This window comes from Periplaneta americana, chromosome 4, assembly GCF_040183065.1.
Source record: "Periplaneta americana isolate PAMFEO1 chromosome 4, P.americana_PAMFEO1_priV1, whole genome shotgun sequence".
Taxonomy (NCBI): domain Eukaryota; kingdom Metazoa; phylum Arthropoda; class Insecta; order Blattodea; family Blattidae; genus Periplaneta; species Periplaneta americana.
Window position 1 is genome coordinate 72,547,583 of NC_091120.1, and position 23,773 is coordinate 72,571,355.

General features: G+C 35.2%; 1 protein-coding gene across 1 annotated transcript in view; it reads left to right on the forward strand.

Annotated features, from left to right (window-relative positions):
• The first annotated feature begins 14,434 nt into the window (after positions 1-14,434).
• Positions 14,435-23,773, forward strand: part of LOC138697915 (uncharacterized) — a 42,751-nt gene continuing 33,412 nt past the window's right edge. Inside the window, exon 1 of the mRNA XM_069823512.1 lies at positions 14,435-14,498. Within this exon, the coding sequence (XP_069679613.1) occupies positions 14,480-14,498 (19 nt within the window). The 5' untranslated portion in view covers positions 14,435-14,479. The remainder of the gene's footprint in view (positions 14,499-23,773) is intronic.

Sequence of the window (23,773 nt, forward strand, 5' to 3'; positions counted from 1 at the left end):
ATTAATACTGTTTCCTTCCGTAGCTGAGCTGAAACGACAGTCAGTCAGCTCACTGTAGCAGTGTTCTGTACGCAGTGTGTTTATCAACTCTGGCGGCTGGTATTGATATGGAATGACGATTCAATAGTGAGTGGACAGGTAAATATTTATTTATCTTAAAGGACGGAAAGGCACATTGCTTAATATGTAGAAAAGTACTTGGATACATTATCCAACATAATATTAAAAAGCATTTCAATTATACACGTCATGCTGAAGGTTATGGACCAGGAAAGTTATCCGGTTTCACTCGTGAAAAGGCTGTAGAAGAATTAAAATCAAGATTGAATTCAGAAAACCTTCCATCATCATCGGGTGTTAGTAGAATAAGCTTGGTTCGTGCTAGCTACAAAATTTGTGAAATTATTGCAACGGCTTCAAAGCTATTTATTGACGGAGAATTTGTGAAAGACTGTCTCATAGCTGTTGCAAAAGGGATATGTCCGGAATACGTTAATGATTTTAAATCAATATGTTTGTCTCGTAATATTGTTGCAGAGTGCGTATCATAAATGGGAGATAACTTGGAGGAACAATTGATAGCAAGAATGAAAACTTTCACATATTACTCACTATAGCTCTTGATGAAAGTACCGACCGGAAAGATACGGCGCAGCTAGCTACAGTGTATTCATAAGGGGTGTCGACTCAGGTTTTAATGTTCATGGAGATCTTGTAGATGTCATTTCACTAAAGGATCGAACTCGAGGAGGAGATATTTTTGAATCTGTAAGGCCCGTTACACAGTCATCCGTATGCTACGCAGTACGCACTACGGATCCGTAGGCAGTTTGCTTTCACAGTCACGCGTAGCAAATCCGTAGCAGATTAATTATATCAGTCGGCTTGTTTGTTTCAAAATGAGCGTGCTTCAAGGAAAGCTTTTGGCTGCACATTATTTGTATTAAAAAGAGTGCATAATGGACAATATTGTGTTCACCCGCTACTAATTCTAAAAATCCTGAAGGAAGCTTTTATAAATCTACATAGTGACTTGCGCGAGACCGAAAGAAAGTTCCTTTAACTAATTTCGCATGTTTATTCAATCGTTTATGAACAATTGTAAAAATTACAATAAATGCAGCTTGAACTGGATCTACATAATTATGTCCTGCCGAGCGGTTTGCTGTTAACATTAGGTGATAAAAATTACTCAGATGAATAAATTATTTATAATCGACATTTTATTATTTCTTGTTCATTATAACAAATTACAAAACCATCAATTATTTTTGTTGTAATCTATATAGATCAGAGTTTCTCAACCTTTCTCATTTCCTCACTTTATTTTAGTGCGGGCCTCTAAGTCTAAGGTGTAGATTGTGTAGAATGTACTGTCATGTTTTTCCTTTCTCTTTTACGGGGGAGGGACCCGAAGGCTTACACTGCAGTCTGAGGCTTATTGTGCTTACCAATCCTATTCTGTGAATGATTGGGTAGCCGAACTGCCGCGCTCTTGTACAAGAACAGCACGCTGCACCGTGTATGGATGATGATATGTGAATTAATAATGGCGAAATGAGTCCGAGGTCCAACGCTGAAAGTTACCTAGAAATTCTGCTTCAATTAGTTGGGGGAAAACCCCGAAAAACCCCAACCAGATAATTTGTCCCAACCAGAACCCGGGCCCGCTCGTTTCATAGCCAAACGTGCTAACCAATATTCCACAGCGGTGGACTACTGTAGTGTTACTCAACCTTTTTTGATTTTGAGGCTCCTTTTTTCCTCGCATTATTTTAGTGCGGCTCCCTGGCCTGAGGTGTAGAGTAGAATGTAGAACATACAAAGTAGTAATATGAAATTTGGTATAAATTCAAAAAGAAAAAAACTTAATTAGCTTGTTTTAATTTAATGTAAAATTGTCAGGTAATAAAATTTTCAAAGAACAACTTTTAAAATTATTATTATTATTATTATTATTATTATTATTATTATTATTATTATTATTATTATTATCACATTTTTTCATTGCACCCCACTACCAGTTGGTCGGTCACCCTCAGGGCTGCAGCCCCCTTTCCCGGTTGAGAATCACTGATTTAGATTGAATCTGTTTTAAATACACTGAGGAAATATTTATATTGACTAGGTACTCTTAATTAAATAGTCCTTAACTTATTTTATAGATAAGAGGTTTTATATATATTATATACAGTAGTGTGTTGCCCATAGTAGGTAAATTCCTGTGAGTGAAAGAGTATCTTTGGAGGTTGATGGAGATTGGAGAATTGACATCAAGGAAGACTATTGTTCTGTTTGGGAAATGTTTCCAGTGTGACAATGTGAACTGATATTTGTGTAGGCCTATTCTGATGTACGATTTTTCTGAATGTTAGCCCACCGAAAAGTGGCAAATGAACAGACTAAGTAAGTGATGTGAATGGGAAGGATGGAATAAAAGGGGATGGTTCATGTTTTGTATTCGCAAGACTGTGTTTCCATACAATAATGTAGTTTCTACTTCTGAAAAATGTCCTAACAGCTAACTAAATTATCCTCAACGGAAGATTTTTTTCTGGAACTTCTGCCATGTCTTCTCTCATCTTCATCACTCACCTGCATTTCATTGTGTGTTATTGTCCATTTCTGCAAAATTTTTCAATATAATGTCACGCATATCACGCCACAACTTCTACTTGATGCCTCTATTTTTGTATTATTCAAAAAATGATCCCAGAAACATTGTCTTTTATCTAATTGACTGATAACAGCTGCGCATCAAAAATCATAATGCTTTCAAACATGAATTTTACTGCTTATTATGTCGCTACGCTATGCGTAGTACGCATGACTGTGTAAGCTCCCATATATGTAAGGTATTTTGCTACGGATCCGTAGTCCGTAGCGCGTAGCGGGACGTCCGTATGGATCCTACGGATGCGTACAGTACGCAGAACTGTGTAAGCTCCCATATATGTAAGGTATTTTGCTATGGATCCGTAGTCCGTAGCGCGTAGCGGGACGTCCGTATGGATCCTACGGATGCGTACAGTACGCAGAACTGTGTAAGCTCCCATATATGTAAGGTATTTTGCTACGGATCCGTAGTCCGTAGCGCTTAGCGGGACGTCCGTATGGATCCTACGGATGCGTACAGTACGCAGAACTGTGTAAGCTCCCATATATGTAAGGTATTTTGCTACGGATCCGTAGTCCGTAGCGCGTAGCATACGGATGACTGTGTAACGGGCCTAACAAAAACTATGAACGGTAAAAGCAATTAATTTTATACATCAAAACAGTTTACGTTTCTAAACTTGAAGTTGCACTGCTACAACACATATCACACAAAGTTGATATTTTAAACATGATATTAACAACATTATTATTATGATTTACCTATTTCCGTCACTAACGAACAACATTAATGGAATGACCCAGTAGATAAAACTCTATTATTATTATTATTATTATTATTATTATTATTATTATTATTATTATTATTATTATTATTATTATCATTATCATTATCATTATCATCATCATCATCATCATCATCATCATCATCATCATAATTCATCCTCATGTAGGCTACATTCTTTGTTTATCAGAGTTCATCAAGTGCAAATCTAAACTGAGTTCCTAATCAATTGGTAAGATGTATAAAAGTTATCAAAGTACCAGCCGCCGCAGTTTCGCTTTTGTTTACTATCATTCGGCCGGACTGCCTGCTACCTGTGTTCAACCGTTGCACGGTAAGGGAGGAGTGAAGCCTCTGCAGTTCACAGCTCGAGAGCGCTATTCGACATCCCTGATCTATCGCAATTGATGCAGATTCTGCTGTTTCTGAGAAAAACATTTTTCAGGATATCCCGCAGCAAAAAATTACATGGTGTTAGGTCGCATGATCTGGGTGGCCATTCTGTTGTGCCACGACGGCCAATCCACGCATGGAATTGCTGGTTCAAGACGTCCCTCACTCCTAAACCAAAATGAGGTGGTGCTCCATCCTGGTGGCATATCAACTACATATCGGTAAAACGCGGGCTATCTACAAGTTCAGAAATAATCACCTCTTCCAGCATCTGAAGATATCGGTCCTCGTAAACCTTCCTTCAAAAAAGAATCGTTCTATGGCACCAGTTATTCGTTATGACATCTGTATTATGTATATAAGTATGAAACCTAAGAACGAATATTGAGGAAAGCGACTTTTAACCTACCTTGTAGTTATATAACACAGCATGTTAGGTATCAAGTTTCTACTTTCTTTCAGGTCTGCAACTATACTTTACAGTAAATTCGTAAGTCTTTAATTTTTTCATTCTGGATAATAGGTTTCAAGAATATTATCTGTAGGTACCTAAATTGCAGTTATTGTATAGCCTATATCGTCCTCCTCCAAATGAGGTGACCACTGGAATCAGGAATGTAATAATTACAACAGCTATAAAAATTATTACGGAAATAAATAATAATAATAATATCTTTTTCTCCATTTTCTATATTTTATAACCGCATTGCTTCATTGTTGGCCCGCATGCGAATGATTTAGCAGGTAGGTACACGATTTGCGATAAAAAGTAGTGATATAGTTACGATAAATTAATTTAACACACTTATTTATCCGTAATGAACCATTACTTACCGCTCATTAGATGTTAAGAAAATTTGGTTGGTATTTTAAGTATTTTAATATTGATTAGTTAAGGTTTAATTTGGATTTATTTATTGAAGCTTGATGAAACCAGCAGTTTTCGATAAACGCTTCCTTTATAGGCCTACAGTACAAGCTCTTTAGTAGCCTAATAAAGTGTACATTATTTCACTCTTTTTCCAAACAGCTTTTGATAAAGCGTCGTAAAATAACCAACTGTACATGTTGTGAGGGGTGATAATATTGGTGATTCTGAACAAAAACGTTCTTAACAGTATCTGACTTACAGATGTTTGAAAATCGCGGGCGTCAGACTCATGTCCTTCATCAACACTCACATGCGGACCAAACCTAAACGACATTAAGTTGTAGTAGGCAGGGTGCGAATTAACGGAGGGATGAAGGGGATTTCCTCCCTGTTGGAAAGTTATCCTTCTCTCATAAATTCATATTAACATCCCTGCCAGGGATAACTTCTATCCCCCTCACAAAATATAATTGTTTTAATACGAGTATATGTACTTTATAAAGTACAGTATAAAGTAAGCAAAGAAAATAATATTGATGTATTATCACCACCGGAAAGGCGACAACAATCAATAACTTAGGAATTACACATCTTATCTTAAGCCTGCTCATGAATAATTATTATTATAATCAAGATGCAAGACAAGCAACTCAGTGCGACCAAGCGTTGAGCCGTATCGAATGAGGATAGTAATAATTGTATGTGTATGGTATTCTCTATCTAGGATTCTATCCCCCCCCCTCATCAGAAATCATAATTCACACCCTGGTAGTAGGATCAATGAAACGTATCATGGGCGTTTAATCTGTCGCTGTGGAATAATTTGTTGGCCACCGAGGTCATCCGGCCTTACTCCATTGGATTACTGTGTGTGGGGTTGCTTAAGAGCGAAGTCTACAAGGACAAAGTGGAAACAAGGCAGGAACTTCTCGGTTTCATTTTACATGCTTGTGCTCAAGTAAAGAAATGTCCGAATCAGCTCTGATCAGCAACAAAGCAACTGTCTACAAGAGCTGCAAAGTACATTGAAGTTGACAGTGGACTACTGTATTTGAACATGTTCTGTAAAGAAAAGTACACAATTAAACAGAACATAAGATAACAATGTTTTAATTTACTATCACCTGCACTTTTCCAGTTTCTTATTATTACCTTTAGTTTACTCCGAAACCGTTAAGAACAGGACATATGTTCATACAAACTTTTTTGTTCAGAATCACCAATATTATCATCCCTCAAACCATGTACGGTACCTTTCCTCCTGACTCATCCTGTATTTAAAATTTTTGTCAGACATCTGTTTGATTTGTAATTTTGTATTAAGAATATTACTTGTTAACCAAGTTTCAGACCCATACAAGAGTACAGCTTCCACATTGCTTCTGAATTTTTTTTAATTTTGTGCTTCTAGAGATGTATTTATTTTTCCAAATAGGGCAAAAGTGGACGGATATTCTATTAATAACATCATCAAATGTTCCACTAGTTTGGCTAACTGTACTCCCGAATGTAGAAACTGATTCTATTGCCTTATTTCCAATCATTTGTTTTTTCTGAGTCCTAGAATTTATACGCAGTTCTTTTATTTTTCCAATATTTGTTTTCAAGCCTGCTGGACTAGAAATGTTATGCAAATCAGAAACTTTTCCTTGCATATGCTCAAAGCGTTGAACAAAAAGGCAGATATCGTCGGAGTAGTCTAAGTTCTCAAGCCTTTCAAATACATTGCATCTGGTGCCCCGAAGAGGATCTTCATTGAGTTTTTTTACAATGTCATCCAGAATCAATATAAAGAGCAATGGAGACAAAATACATCCTTGTCGCACATTACTACTGACAGGGAGAGCTTCGTTGAATTTTCCATTATGAAGAACCTGGATATTATAACCATTATACTCGTATATTTCCTTTATTAAGCTTGAAATTTTATCCAGCAATCCATATGTCTTTAGCACCTTCCATATATATTCATATTTCAGAGAATCAAAAACCTGTTCGAAATCAACAAAAGTAACATGCAATTCCAATTCACACTCTGTTCAATTATTAGGCGTAGTGTATTAATGTGATCTTTTCAGATATGGTTTTTCCTTATATCTGCTTGCGCTTTCCTCATACGTGTTTTCAGTACTTCTTTTATCCTGTTCAAGATTATTCTGGAAAACACTTTCCCCGGAATTGACAAAAAGGATATACCTTTGCAGTTTTCGCATGTATTTGTCTCTCTTTTTAGGAATTTTAACTATAATACCACTCTTCCAATCATCTGGAATCTTTTCAATAATCCATATACTTCTGAAGAGGGGTAGTAAGACGGATGCCCAAAAGCTCTGTAGAGTTATGTATCCTTCTGTTACTAAAATTGTTCCAAGGGATACAAAATATAGATTCCTCTTTTCTTGACTTTCCTGATGTTGGAGACGATGCATACCTCTGAAACGCTGGATGTTTCTGCATCTGTAACGAAGTAAGCCACAAAAAACCCACAAATGTCACACTGTCATTACTATTACCTGCTCATTGGCGTACATCTTATCGTGGTGAGGAGGCTTCCGGTTCACAATGACTCTCAGAGCTATATCATCTTTAGCGTAGCTACTAGGAGGGCCTCTTTTGCCAGACAGTTCTGAGAAGACCCAGAGTAAAAAACACCCATGCCAATAATCCAGGCTACTCACCTACATCATCATAATCATCACCATAGTGATCAAGTTTTATGGCTATAGAGACTTGTTACACATTCTGTATTACAGAATCCTTCTATCTTTTAAGGCCCTCCTAGTAGCTACGCTAAAGATGATATAGCTCTGAGAGTCATTGTGAACCGGAAGCCTCCGTTTTCTTGTGCTATGTATTTGATTGTGTTTAGTTCTTCGTTGTAATGAACCAACAGGATTACAGTATGGTGATGATTATGATGATGTAGGTGAGTAGCCTGGATTATTGGCATGGGTGTTTTTTACTCTGGGTCTTCTCAGTTCACTATGAACTGTAATCCTGTTGGTTCACGGGTCTTCAAACAGCTGTAATACAGAATGTGTAACAAGTCTCTATAGCCATAACACTTGATTACAACGAAGAACTAAACACAATCAAATACATAGCACAAGAAAACGTATACAACCCCAACATAATAGACAACATAATACGTAAGACAAAACAAAACCACAAAAAAACAGAAGAATACAACATAAACACAAGAATACAAAAAATACATCACACTAACATACGAAAACAAAAACACACATAAAATTCCAACCTCATTCAAGAAACTAAACTACAACATCGCATACAGAACAAATAACATTCTACAAAAACATCTCAACACACAAACAACACAAACAAACAAACAAATACAACCACACAGGCGTATACAATCTCAAATGTAACACCTGCAACAACTTCTACATAGGTCAGACAGGCAGATCATTTCAAACACGTTACAAAGAACACATCACAGCCATAACAAAATTACAAAACACCTCCATATATGCAGAACACATCACAAATGCCAACCACACCCACAGAGACATCAACACAGACATGGAAATACTGTACATCCAACCAAAAAGCCAGAAACTCAACACACTAGAACAATATGAAATATACAGACACACGAAAACACACCCCAACGATATTCTCAGCACACAACTCAATTTCAAAACACATACACTCTTTGACTCTACACTACTAACACATCCACAGAGGAAACAAGAGGCGCCAAGCCCAACAACGACCAGTTCCGAAGATGACCGAAAATAGGTCGAAACATGTTAACAAGGTACGTTAATAATATTTAACACAAGGAAGTTCTTATCATACATATGCCAAAGTGATACAGTGTTAAAAGTTGTGTAATCAAGATGTATACTTAAAGAAGCATTTGTTATTTTAGTTGTTTATATTTAAAAAATAATATGGATCATTAAAATGTTAAAATAATAACATATTTTATCAAAATTGAGGAAAAAAAGTATTTTTCAAGAGGTAAGTAAAGGATTTTAGTTTATATTTTTCATATAGTTAATAGAAATAATTTTAAGTGAAAATAGTTTAAATGTTGAGAGAATTTTGGAAAATACCAGGGAAATGCTGAGTGACTCCATAGATTTGATCTAAAATATTGAAAAACAATTTCTGATGGTAAAAAGTATAGGCTATTAGAAAATACTCAAACTGCAGAAAAAGAGGAAAGGTTGTATTGTATGTTTTTCTAATTTTATTTCGTCACGATTAAAAGACAATAAGATGTAAATATTTAAATACACTTACTTTTACCTTTGGCAAAATGTACCTCCGGCCTTATAAGCTATCACTTTAGTTTTTTTAACATATATTTTCCTCGAAAATTTTATAACAACTTTATGTAAATTGTGTACTGAATACTGACGGTATTACTAATAAAAAGTCATACATACGTTTAACTGCCTTATACTTATACAGTGAATAGCTCGTTTATGAATCGTGTGTACATTCCTGAGTAATAATCACTATATACGTCGTGTATAGCAATAAATATAAGTGAAATGAAATAAAGTGTATGGAATAACCCGCATACGTTGGGAGAACTAAAAGATGATATAAGAAGAGAAATTTCAGCAATTTTGAGAAGAAGAACTAATGCTTTTTTTAATGGTGTGAGAGATGTCTGGCGGCACAAGGACATCATTTTCGACATATTCTATGACAAGGGTAGTTGCCTATTGTAATTTTCATGAGTAGTCTATGCGCTTGACTTAAAGAGCTATGAATATTCCACTCTACCGGCAAACAGCTTGCTTGAATTTCAGGTTGTTCTATCATGTGGGAGGAGAAAACATTTCGACATTTCGAAAAAAGTTCTCTGTACAGGAAATAATACCACTTCATCTCGATCTTCATAATTAAAACTTGAGTCCACACTCTGAACTGCGACAAAATCAATTCGATATTCTGCGCATGCGTACTATCGGTTCTATCACGTCCGCTCTCATTTACACATAGAGTATCCTTCAGATGACACATCTGAATGTTCCTACGTGGAGTATACATTTTACATCTACGGTCAGAGTTAAGCGGTTCAGAAAATGTAGGTCTACAACCGTTAAGTCGGTATGTGACTTTGTTAATTACGTAATTGTAGGTAAAGTGTAGCCTATATTTTCAAAGATTATTCAATTTTTAATTTACATGTTATGATACAAACTAAGTCAGGTACTCTAAAAAGCAAAGCCTCGTCCTCAAATGCAATCCATTAGAATAAAAGTTATGACATACATAAATATTATACAGACAAAAATAATTAGGTAATACAAATATTAAGCCACCGGTATGACTCAGGCGGTAGTGCGTTTGCCTGCTGATTCGGAATTGCGCTCGAGTGTGGGTTGGATTCCATCTTGGGCTGATTACCTGATTTGTTTCCCGGAGGTTTCAAAAATCGTGAGGCGAATATCAGATAATCTATGGCGAATCCTCTGCCACTTTTCGCTAAATACCATATCGTTATCACCAATTACGTCGACACTAAATAACACAGTAGTTGATACAGCGTGTTAAATAGCCAAATAAAAAATTACAAATATTAGAAAATGATAAAAAATAATATCTATAATAATAATCATCATAACAATATTAGTAATAATAATAAAATTGACAGAAATATATATAAAACTGATATGCGAGATGCATTCATATAAGCCTATCGTGATCATGCAAACCGTAGTAATATTAGTAATAAATATATCGTACATTGATTATTTATTTTCATTGGTTATTTTACAACCCTTTATCAACAGCTACGATTATCTAATGTCTGAATGAGTTGAAGGTGATAATGTCAGCGCAAAAGTTATCCAGGATTTGCAATTAAAGAATTTAGGGAAAACTACGGAAAAACCTCATGCAGGTAACTTGTCCCAACCAGGATTTCAATTTGGGCCCGTTGGTTTCACGGTCCGGTATGCTAATCGTTACTCCGCAGCGACGAACTCGTATATCGTTAATAACAATAAAATTTATAAGAAATTCAAACGCATTCATAGGCAATAAAATATAATTTTTTACCAGAGATAGACAAAAAAAAAAATCAGTAGTCAGGCCCTTTACTTTCAGGAGCCACCATATTTCGTTCTGACATACAATGAGGGAACCATTACAGCTAAGATAAAGATATATTTACTGAAATATATTAAAGAATATTAAATATTTATGCATTGCAAACACGCTCTCAGAGACGCTCTGAAGCAATGTAGAACAATATCTTGAGATGCTCAACAAATATAACGATATTCATTTAAAAAGTACATTCGAGTTTCTTCCTACAACCGATTTTGTTAACATTACATATTAGTCGTAATGACATAAAAGAATCGAAATCTTAAAAAATGTTGAACTCAAACAGTTCAGGCGCCACATACAATTTTTAGTCGCTTGGCGCCCGGAATTTGTGTACCGCTGATTTTTACAATAAGTAAAACGCATCTAGATACTTCAAATCAGGGATTCAAAGCGCCTGACCTGCGTGCTCTCAATAATCTGTACAACATTTCCTTAAGAGCGAGAAGTGAACTTTGTTGGATTTGGATTGCTTTAGACCCAATTAAAGTTTGAAATTATCAAATGAAGAAATATAATTTTCAGCATAAATTTAAAATAAAATACATTGTGAGTACATGCGTTACGAGTCTCTACACCTTAAACTCAATGACTGTAAACATTTTAAGTGTTTCAAATAAAAAATTCGCTTTCTTTCTGATGAAACACATTTTCTTCTTTCCTAATGAAGTGCTCAATAACAAATTCTTCAATTATAGCGCTCATTTTCAACCGGGCTAGCTTTGTTTTGTTTTCATATGTTCACTGAGTAGCAGATGGAACTAAGTAGTATTGGATGACGTCAAGCTATACTCCATACGTACCTACACTGTTACAGGTTGCATGGAGGCTTTAGGCAACCAAACGCAGGACTCTAATAATAACAAGGAAATGAGCATAATCCATAATATGAAACGTGATATATAGGCCTAAACAAATGAAAAACTACAATTACAAAACAGAAGAGCAAAGGAGTAGGCTACATACATTCTATTGCAACATCCATACGTTAAATTCAACATACATATATATATATATATATATATATATATATATATATATATACCTTCAAAACAGTAGTTCATATCTAATTATTTTTAATTACTCTAAGCCGATGCATTATTATTTTACTAAGAAACAATTTTTATAAGAGGATAGAATGTTACTTTTAACAAAAACAATTGCGCGCTGGCGTGGGTCTGATTCCTGCTTGGGTTGATTACCTGATTGGGTTTTTACGAGGTTTTCCCCAACTTTAGGCGAATAGTATGTAACCTATGGCGAATCTTCGGCTTCATCTCGCCAATTATCATCCCACTGCCACAAATTCAACCGACGCTATACAGGGTGATTCACGAGGATTTACCGTCATTTACGGACCTTATTTCCAAAGACATTCTGAGCAAAAAAAAGTCATATAAACATTTGTCCTAATCTCAATATTTTCAGAATTACATTAATTTGAAGCTTTTTTTGTAAAATACCATTATTCTTGAGTTTTAAGGGTAAAAGAATATTACAGATAAAAAATGAACTATTCAGGAGTATCATTTCTTTAATAAGATATTCTGAAGCTAGAACTGTGTTGTGTGTTCCACAGTTGCTTCGTACAGAATTTTTTTTTTCGATTTTTAACTACAAAATTACATTTTCTTACGCATTTATCACAACAATGGTTGCAAATCACGTCGCTCTTGTAAATTCTTTAAGACAGTACATAATCAAACTGTAAAGAATCAAGTTCCTAAGTCGTATGATTTGTAGCAATATTTGTGATAAGTACGTAAGAATGATGTCATTTTTAATTAAAAATTGAAAACAGAAATCTGTACAAAGCAATTAACAGCACATTTTTAGCTCCAGAACACTAGCCAATAAAAGAAATGACACTTCTGAATAATTCATTCACTATTTGTAATATTTTTTTTACCCTTAAAACTAAAAAAAAAAGGTATTTTACTAACAAATTCAAATTAGTGTAACTGTGAAAATATTGAGATTAGGACAAATGTTTATATCACATTTTTTGCTCAGAATGTCTTCGGAAATAAGTTCCGTAAGGGACGGTAAATCCTCGTGAACCATCGTGTATAACCTAAACAGTTGACGTAGCGTCGTCAAAAATCCAACTAAAAAAAAAAGTACATCCAGGCTCCTAATGTTTGTAGTTTCACGCTGCATGTCGTTCCTCTTGAAAATACCGAATATAATACCTAGATGGCCTTTAATTACCCAAAGCCGTCCATCCACAAAGAACGCGAAAAATCTCGAACATTTGTTAAACCGAACACAGACGCAGTCCGCAAGACGGAAGAGCTCCGCATACTGCCTACAGAGCCAGGCGACTAGTAGTTAAATTTTTCTTAACTGCAGGACTCTAATGGAAAAACTACAGGGACATCATTTTATTTTTACTAACTTTTTAATGTTAACCTGTCTATACCTTTAGAGAACCGGAAACACAGTTTGCTATCCCCTTCCACGACTGGAGTTCGATGATACTGGCGTAAAACAGAAACAAATCACTCTACTAGGTATAGGAAGGAAGAAAAGTAGTTCATCCATTTACGTAAACTAGGAAATATCGCGATTTTGAGTTTGATAATTTTCATTAGGTCTTTCTTTAATCAAAGTACAGTACTGTATTAAGAATAAGTGTTTTTACTCACGAACTGAGTTATCCATGCGAACGTATTCATTATACAGTGTATATTATACTGTCTACAGCACATTAGCATACAATATAGAGAAAGAAATTAAATTGAAAAATAATCATAATATGAATATTTAAACACAATTTTGAAAATGGTGGCCGTCCATTTCGATACAGGCTTCAGTTCTTTTGTGCATATTATCGCACTATAGACTATTGCATCTAACTCCAATTGCCAGTTTCGTCCTTCGTACTAGTAACTCATGTTGAAATAATTCTGTACCTACTCTACGTACTGTAAATTCAATCTTCACTTCTGTCCGACCCGAAAATATAAAATTACTCAGACATGCTATCTACTGTCCGTCCAAGTGGTTATGCCGCAGGATTGTAGAAAGGAGGGAAATCACGTGACAGTTAATTACTTACTTTATTTAAGTTAAATTAAACAGCTGTATAATATTACGTAAACGTCCAATTCCTAACAGAAATTAATGTTTTCAGAAGAGAGCTAAGACAGCCCAGCTTTTACAGAGGGGCGAGCAGAAGCAGGTGGGGGAAATCGGGATGCGACGTAGGCAAACGGACAGTACCTGTGCGAAAATATGATTCAATATTGAAAGCTCTTTCGTCACTGGAAAACGCGAACATATTTCTGGAACGTACTATACTCAGTAACTCAGTACTTCTTACTATCTGCGGTCATGGTTCTGTGTGGAGTAGGAACTTCATTAGTAGAAGAGGTGGGAGTGAAGTACATTCAAAAACTCAGGTACAATAAAAATTGAAGTAAAAATAAAATGATGTCCCTGTAGTTTCTCGGTAGGATGAATGCCGAAAACGTGTTTTTCGTGCAGTGAAAAAGCAAATGTATCGGAAAAGTATCGAATATAATGATTCGATAGTAGAGTTGCCTATCGAGGTATCGTGACTTGCAGGGAAGGAAGCCTGAACCCCCGTGCCGGAGAAGTGGGTCAGAGCCCGCGCGGTGCCTGCAAACTGCTCACGCAGCCTCCCTCAGTGCGCGCTCTGTGGCGCCCGGGGAGGGTTGTGCGAGTGTGCGGTCGACACTGCGGAGCGGCGCGCCATGTTCACACGGCACAACGGTAATCACATAACATTCATATTCAAACCTCTGTTGTACAGAACATTTGACACTTTCGTTCGTTAGGAAATATTTTGCTAGTTTTGTGTCGAGCTTATTTTCAAATATCATTTTCGGAGTATGAAAACAACTTTAGAGAATATTTCGGTGACAAGATTTCGAACTAAATGCATTGAGGCATTTGTGAAATTACAAGGCAGTATTCTAAACAAGGAAACATTGCTGATTGCGGTACACATTTTCAAAGCATGCAGTTTTATTGTTTATTCGAAGCCACATGTGTTCTTGTCTGTTATCAGTGAGATAGCCTGTGTTGTCTCAGGTGGATATCCAACATTGTATCGACCCTTCTCCACGACAACATTGCCATGTGTCTGTATTGTGAGTGAATTTAATTGTCGGAAAGTGAGAAAAATCAAGTAGCTACAACAAGAATGAAATATCTAATAAATAACATTCAAACATGTGAATTTGATATCCGCACAAAAAAAACGGTTATTTTTGTAATTCCAGAATACTTCAAATGACGTGTTTAATCAATGTTTCTATTACTTGTAGCTATTACTCTATTTCATAGTTACACGTGCACATTTATTCCAAATATATTTGGATACTGTAGTTGTCAACACATCACATTGTAGATTCACTTGGCAAAAAAAAGTATATGAGTAAATTTAAGTTTTCTAAAATATATCAGCATTTATTTATTTTTTAATCTTTGCAGTTTTAAACAAATTAAATAGTTTAATATTGCAGTGTAATTTCAAACCACATATCAAGCTTGAATCCCACCTACAACGGGAATATTTGTCGTTTCCAATGTTTCGTCTTGTGTTACTTTACAATAATATTAATTTATTTTAAATTTACGATCGTGTCATTATCTAAGATCTTTGTCGTACTAAGTCATCTTCAATAGACCTATGTAGTTATTTAAAAATTACACTAAATCATTAACGCAAAAAAATCTTTCGAACTATTTGATTCTAACATTATTATTTCGCACTACTAAAATGTATTTCAACTCATCCGTCCTCAAGTGAGGTTGACCACTGGGATCCGGAATTAACAAACATAAAAGATAAAGGGAAATGAAACGAGCAAAATAATGATTCGATTTGTACATTAAAACAAAAATTTACGTGTTAACATATGGATGATAATGTAGAATTTGAAGAGAGGCCTTCAAAATTTCCATTACAACCTTCTGAACCTCATAAACGGGAATTTTAAAGAATCTACTTATTCGACGGAAATAAGTTATCAAATCTTCAGATTAGAAATGAAAAAAAAAATTGAATACAGCATGCTGCACGTGATGTAATATCAAAATGTCTTAATTTTGTTATGGCTTCCCGTGTTTCACAATAATTTATAAAAGCTATCTGGTACATAAACGTGAACAACTTAATCCAACTGCTCTATATTTTAAGTCTTAAGTAAACATCGATATAGATTATTTCCCTTTTCAAAGGAAACGTTTCTAGAACATGAATACCGTGATTTGTTTCTCCATAGCATGCTCGTGTTTTGAAGTTGAAGCCCGAATAAGTCGTGATCTTGCAGGTTCGTGTCGACGAGGGGTGAAACTGCTAAACTCCGGGACTGCAGAGATTCTGTCTATGTGTGTGTGTGTGCGCGTGTGCGACAGAGAAAGGGAGACGATCCAGTGGGGGAGTTGTGAAAGTGAAGCAGGGTGGCTGGATGACCCAGTATACACCTCACGCGCCCGCGCCGTTTAAGTGGATAGCTAATTACATTTCCGCTCTGGATCACTAAACTTTTTAGTACCTCAAGAAATTTACCTACTGCAATCTAAACACACAAGGAAAATAATTGTTCTCATGTACCTGCATACATATATGCATGCTTTAATGATAATAATAATGATAATGATAGTAATAATAATAATGATAATGACAATAATAATAATCTGGATAATAATGATAGTGATAATATGATAATGATAATGATAGTAATAATAATATGGATAATGATGATAATGATAGTAATAATAACATGGATAATAATGATAATGATAGTAATAATAATATGGATAATAATGATAATGATAGTAATAATAATAATGATAATGACAATAATAATCTGGATAATAATGATGATAGTAATAATATAGATAATAATGATGATAGTAATAATAATATGGATAATGATAATGATAGTAATAATAACATGGGTAATAATGATAATGATAGTAATAATAATGTGGATAATAATGATAATGATAGTAATAACATGTATAATAATGATAATGACAGTATTAATAATATGGATATTAATAATGATAGTAATAATAATATGGATAATAATGATAATGATAGTAATAATAACATGGATAATAGGCCTAATGATACATAAGTGTTCTGCCATGAGGTCTTTCACTGCAAACCCAGCATTCTCCAATCTTTCCTATTTTCTGCCTTCCGATTAGTCTCCGCGTATGATCGACGTATCTTAATGTCGCCTACCATCTGCTATCTTTTTCTGCCCCGAACTCTTCTCCCGTTCACCATTCCTTCCAGTGCATCCTTCAGTAGGCAGTTTCTTCTCAGCCAGTCACCCAACCAATTCCTTTTTCTGTTTCTGATCAGTCTCAGCATTGAAATAATGATAATGATAGTAACAACTATGATAGTAATAATAATAATAATAATGATAATGGTAGTAATAATAATGATGATTAGTAATAATAATGATGATAGTAATAATAATAATAATAATAATAATAATAATATGGATAATAATGATAGTAATAATGAGTAATAAATGATAAAGATAGGAATAATAATATGGATAATAATGCTAATAATAATAATAATAATAATAATAATAATAAGGATAATAAAGATAACGATACTTACTTAGGGCTTTTAAGGAACCCGGAGGTTCATTGCCGCCCTCATGTAAGTCCGTCATCGGTCCTTATTCTGAGCAAGATTAATCTAGTCTCTACCATCATATCCCACCTCCCTCAAATCCATTTTAATATTATCCTCCCATCTATGTCTCGACCTCCTCAAAGGTCTTTTTCCCTCCTGGCTTCCAACTAACACTGTATATGCATTTCTGGAATCGCCCATACGTGCTAAATGCTCTGCCCATCTCAAACGTCTGGATTTAATGTTGCTAATTATGTCAAGTGAAGAATAGGTACCCATGTTATTGTGGGTCCCTATCAACACGGCATGGCGCGTCCTCACGTTGCGGATAGAGAAGACGGCCTCCAGGTATGGAGGGTAGCTGCAAATATATTGAATAAGCAGTCGTGGACAGCCGATAAGGGGTGGTCCTCCAGCTTGGGGGATGGTCGAAGGGCTAACAACCCCCCACCGTAAAAAAACAGCTTGTTTCGAATTCCTACAATAAGCCTCGGAAAGAGACTGATTCTCTGGCACGAGCACAGCAAATGAATAAGGTTACGAGTTTTGGTACATGGAACGTAACTAGTCTTTACAGAACAGGAGGGGTAACAGTAGTAGCAAAATAACTAGCTAGATATAGGATAGACTTCGTGAGAATACAAGAGGTTAGGTTAGATGGGAATGGCATATCACAAATAGGAGATTACTTGTATTATGGAGAAGGAAACAATAATCACCAATTAGGAACAGGATTCTTTGTTCATAAAAGAATAAAATCTGCAGTAAAAAAGGTCAAATTTATCAGCGACAGGTTGTGATATTAGTACTTAAGGGTAAATGGTGCGATATCGTAGTTATAAATGCTCACACCCCTACTGAAGAGAAAGACAACCATATAAAGGAGAGCTTCTATGAGGAATTGGCACATACTTTTGATCAGTTATCTAGATATCACATGAAAATGTTATTGAGGGATTTCAGCGCTAAAGTAGGACGGGAGGATATTTTTAAACCAACAATTGGAAAAGAGAGCCTACACGTAACTAGTAATGACAATGGAGTTAGGTTAGTCAACTTTGCCACATCAAAAAATTTAATTGTCTAAAGTACAACATTCCCCCATAAGGATATACATAAATATACTTAGAATTCTCCCAATGGATTGACACACAACCAAACAGATCACATCTTGATAGATAAACGGAGACATAGGCCTACTAGTATAGTAGACATTTGAACTTCCAGGGTGGCAGACTGTAATTCTGACCATTATTTGGTAATTCGAGAATTAAGAGAAAGACTATCAGTAGCCAAGCGAGTAGACCAACAAGTTAATATTAGTAAATTCAGTTTTCTGAAATTAAAGGACGAGGAAACTAAGCAACATTATCAGGTCGAAATTTCGAATAGGTATGCCACTTTAGGAAGTTCCGACGAAGTTGAGAAAGAGTTAGATGTTAACAGCGTGTGGGAAAATATCAGAGATAGCATCAAAATTGCAGCTGAGCAAAGAGTAGGTTATTGTGAAACTAAGAGAAAGAAACCGTGGTTTGATTAAGATTGTTGCATGGTAGTTGAAAGAAGAAAACAGGCAAAACTGAAATTCTTACAGGATCCAGTTAAGGAGAACAGAGATAATTATTTCAATAAAAGACGGGAAGCAAGTCGTACACTTAGGAATAAAAAGACAGGTTACTTGAAGGAAAAACTGAATGAGGTAGAAACAAATAGTAAGAATAAAAATATTCGAGATTTATATAAGGGCATATAGGATTTTAAGAACGGATATCGGGCATGGGTAAACGTGATCAAGGATGGGAATGGTGACTTGCTTGCAGACTCTCATTCAATCCTGAACAGATGGAAAAACTATTTTGCGCAACTACTAAATGTACATAGGCCAAATAGAAATGATCGGAACGAAATTCAAATACAAACTGCTGAGCCATTTATACTCGAACCCACACTTTCTGAAGTCGAAATTGCGATAGAAAATCTGAAAAAGAACAAGTCTCCAGATATCGATCAAATTCCTGCAGAATTAACACAAGAGGGTGGAAGCGCATTATCTAGCGAAATTTAAAACTTATACTTGCTATTTGGGAAAAGGAAATTGTACCACAACAATAAAAGGAGTCCATAACTGTATCTATTTTTGAGAAGGGGAACAAGACTAACTGTAGTAACTTTCGAAGAATATCACTTTTCTTAACATCGTACAAAATTTTGTAAAATATTCTTTTGAGAAGATTAACTCCATACGTAGATGAAATTATTGAGGATCATTAGTGCGGTTTTAGGCGTAATAGATCGACTATTGATCAGATTTTTTATATTCTACAGATATTGGAGAAAAAATGGGACTATAAGGGTACAGTACATCAATTTCATTTTTGTTTTGTTACCGATAAGCTGCTATAATTTAATGTGTTACATTTTTATTAAGCCGCCAATGCTTATCTACTATAATAGTCATTTACATGAATAAGATTTTTACATGAACGTTTTCGATACCATTTTTTGTTAATTATTAATTTTAATTATAATGCATCTGAAGATGATACAAAAGTGGTATCGAAAACGTTCATGTAAAAATCTTATTCACGTAAATGACTATTATAGTAGATAAGCATTGGCGGCTTAATAAAATGTAACACATTAAATTACAGTACATCAGTTATTCATAGATTAAAAAAAGGCATATGACTCGGTTAAGAGAGAAGTATTATAATGATATTCTTTTTGAATTTCGTATTCCCAAGAAACTAGTTCGATTAATTAAAATGTGTCTCAGTGAAACGTACAGCAGAGTCCGTATAGGCCAGTTTGATGATTTTCCTATTCACTGCAGGCTAAAGCAAGAAGATGCACTACCATCTTTAGTTTTTAACTTTGCTCTAGAATATGCCATTAGAAAACTTCAGGATAACAGAGAGGGTTTGGAATTGAACGGGTTACATCAGATTTTTGTCTATGCGGATGACGTGAATATGTTAGGAGAAAATCCACAAACGATTAGGGAAAACACGGAAATTTTACTTGAAGCAAGTAAAGCAATAGGTTTGGTAGTAAATCCCGAAAAGACTAAGTATATGATTATGTCTCGTGACCAAAATATTGTACGAAATGAAAATATAAAAATTGGAGATTTATCCTTCAAATAGGTGGAAAAATTCAAATATCTTGGAGAAACAGTAACAAATATAAATGACACCCGGGAGGAAATTAAACGCAAAATAAATATGTGAAATGTGTATTATTATTCAATTGAGAAGCTTTTATCATCTAGTCTGCTGTCAAAAAATCTTAAAGTTAGAATTTATAAAACAGTTATATTAGGCCTACCGGTTGTTCTGTATGGTTGTGAAACTTGGACTCTCACTTTGAGAGAGGAACAGAGATTAAGGGTGTTAGGAAAATCTTTGGGGCTAAGAGGGATGAAGTTACAGGAGAATGGAGAAAGTTACATAACGAAAAACTGCACGCATTGTATTCTTCACCTGACATAATTAGGAACATGAAATCCAGACGTTTGAGATGGGCAGGGCATGTAGCACGTATGGGCGAATCTAGAAATGCATATAGTGTTAGTTGGGAGACCGGAGGGAAACAGACCTTTGGAGAGGCCGAGACGTAGATGAGAAGATAATTAAAATGGATTTGAGGGAGGTGGAATATGATAATAGAGACTGGATTAATCTTGCACAGGATAGGGACCGATGGCGGGCTTATGTGAGGGCGGCAATGAACCTGCGGGTTCCTTAAAAGCTATTTGTAAGTAAGTAAGAAGAATAGGTACAATGCGTGCATTTCTGCTTTGTGTGATTTTCTCTATTCTCCTGTAACTTCATCCCTCTTAGCCCCAAATACTTTCCTAAGCACCTTATTCTCAAACACCCTTAGCCTCTGTTCCTCTCTCGAATTGAGGGTCCAAGTTTCATAACCATACAGAACAAACGGTAAAACAACTGTTTTATAAATTCTAACTTTCAAAATTTTCGAGAGCCCACTGGATGACAAAAGTTTTCAACCGAATAATAGCAGGCATTTCTCATATTTATTCTGCGTTTAATTTCCTCCCGAGTGTCATTCATAGTTGTTACTATTGGTCCAATATATTTGAATTTTTTCACCTCTTCAAAGGGTAAATTTCAATTTTTATATTTCCATTTCGTACAATGTTCTGATCACGAGATATAATCGTATGCTTTGTCTTTTCGGTATTTACTTCCAAACCATCTCTTTACTTGCTCCAAATAAAATTCCCGTGTTTTCTGTAATAGTTTGTGGATTTCCTCCTAACATATTCACGTCATCCGCATAGATGTGATGTAAGCAGGTGATGTAACCCGTTCAATTCCAAACCCTCTCCGTTATTCTGGACTTTCCTATGTCATATTACAGAGCTAAGTTAAAAAGTGAAGGTGATAGTGCATCTCCTTGCTTTAGGCCGCAGTGAATTGGAAAAGCATCTGACAGAAACTGGCCTAGACGAACTATGCTGTTCGTTTCACTGAGACACATTAATGATAATGATGATAATGATAATAATAATAATAACATTATTATTATTAGGACTATTATTATTATTTTTATTATTATTATTATTATTATTATTATTATTATTATTAACAAATCCCTCGTTTTAACTTAACTATTATTGTATTTCGACTGTAATTTCAGTGGACTTGAGTTCGAATACTGGCACAGAGATGGAGATTTATCTGACTCTCGCCCGGAATTGGGTACATTCTTTGTCTTAAGCTATGTCATTGTGATCACATGATCAACGACTCCTGCTATTTCTGAACGTGTTGGTTTATAATGTTCACAATAATGACGTCGAATTGAAAGGCCGTTACAACCCATTAAGGTAGATAATACTAGTGCCTTAGCTTATGAATCCGTGATAATTTATTTTGACACAACATGTACATCTCGCTTTGATTCCCATTCTTTGGTACAGAAAGTGTATTTTTTTTAATTTTACGCTTGTGTAATTTGTGTATGCATGTGTTATGTGCATCTCAATAACAACGACGCTTTCAATCAGAGTGAAAGGGTGCGAGGTTCATCTCTAAACGCTTTTATTAATGGAGGCCATTTTTAAGTAACTTGTACCCAATAATTTGACAGAAAATTAAATTTCAGGGAGGCGATTGGAGGAGGAGCCGAAGTGATTTTCGAGGAGTGATCCTGCCGCCTACACTAACACGTTGGAAACAATCTTGTACCTTCGTAGGGTAAACACGAAAACAAATAATTCTACTAATTTGGCGAAACATTATTCCATCTTTTCATGTGCCATATTCCATTATCATTCACTATTACCTTCTTTCTATGCTTTCAACTGTTATTTCCTCATTCTCCTTTCTTTCGTCTTTGTGACAATGTCTAAACTCAAAAGAGTATACCCTTAACTTACGTAGAAACTACGTCGTGGGTTCGAATCCCTTCAGAGCATTGATATTTGTTCGTTGTCAATGGGGTGTGTTGTCTTACGTACATACGTACTTACTTACTTACTTACTTACTTATAAGTGGCTTTTAGAGAATCCGGAGGTTCATTGCCGCCCTCACATAAGCCCGCCATCGGTCCTGTTATGTTGTCTTAAGTGAAGTTTTATAATGAGTGAGCTCTATGAAGAAAATCCTCCAATATATCTATCCGTCCGATGAAAAATAAAAAAAAATTATTTTGGACTCTTGATTATTGACTTGACTTGTCAAGGATTGCATCCGAGACGGATCCATGAATTTAGGCTCAGAGTGGCCCACAGTGCCCACAGTGCGCCCTATACTCTGTGAGTAGAAAGTATGGACATTGCTTGTAGCTTTCTTACATTTAATTTTATGAAGAGACTATAAATATACAAAAGTTATTGGGGGCGAAAAAGCAATATTTTCATCGTATTTTCAAAAATTATGTTTCTCGTTCACAAAATCTGTGCCAAGGAATCTGTTTTTCAATCACCTTGGGCTTATTATTTTCATTTTTTAATTATTCCGTTCCCAAAACGTATATAATACACAAATATTTTTATAAGCTAAATAAATCACATTGATGACTTAGAAAATGGACATGCATTATTGAAATTAAACTGAAATATTAATACAAGACAAAGAATTAGGAAAAAATAAGTTAGGAACAATTTAGCAATGTTCTAATTGTGCCAAGTGTTGATATCAGTTCATAGGTGTTCATAATGGCTCCCATTCACTGCCAAACAACGCATAAATTTGTCTTGGAAATAGTTTAATATTTTCAGTAATATTGTTCCATTGATAAGTTATACTTCATTCCTAATTCATTTTAACTCTTTCAGGTCACGTGGTAGGTCCCAGTAGAGACTCCACTTCAAATAACCCCACAAAAAATAATCTAATTGGTTCA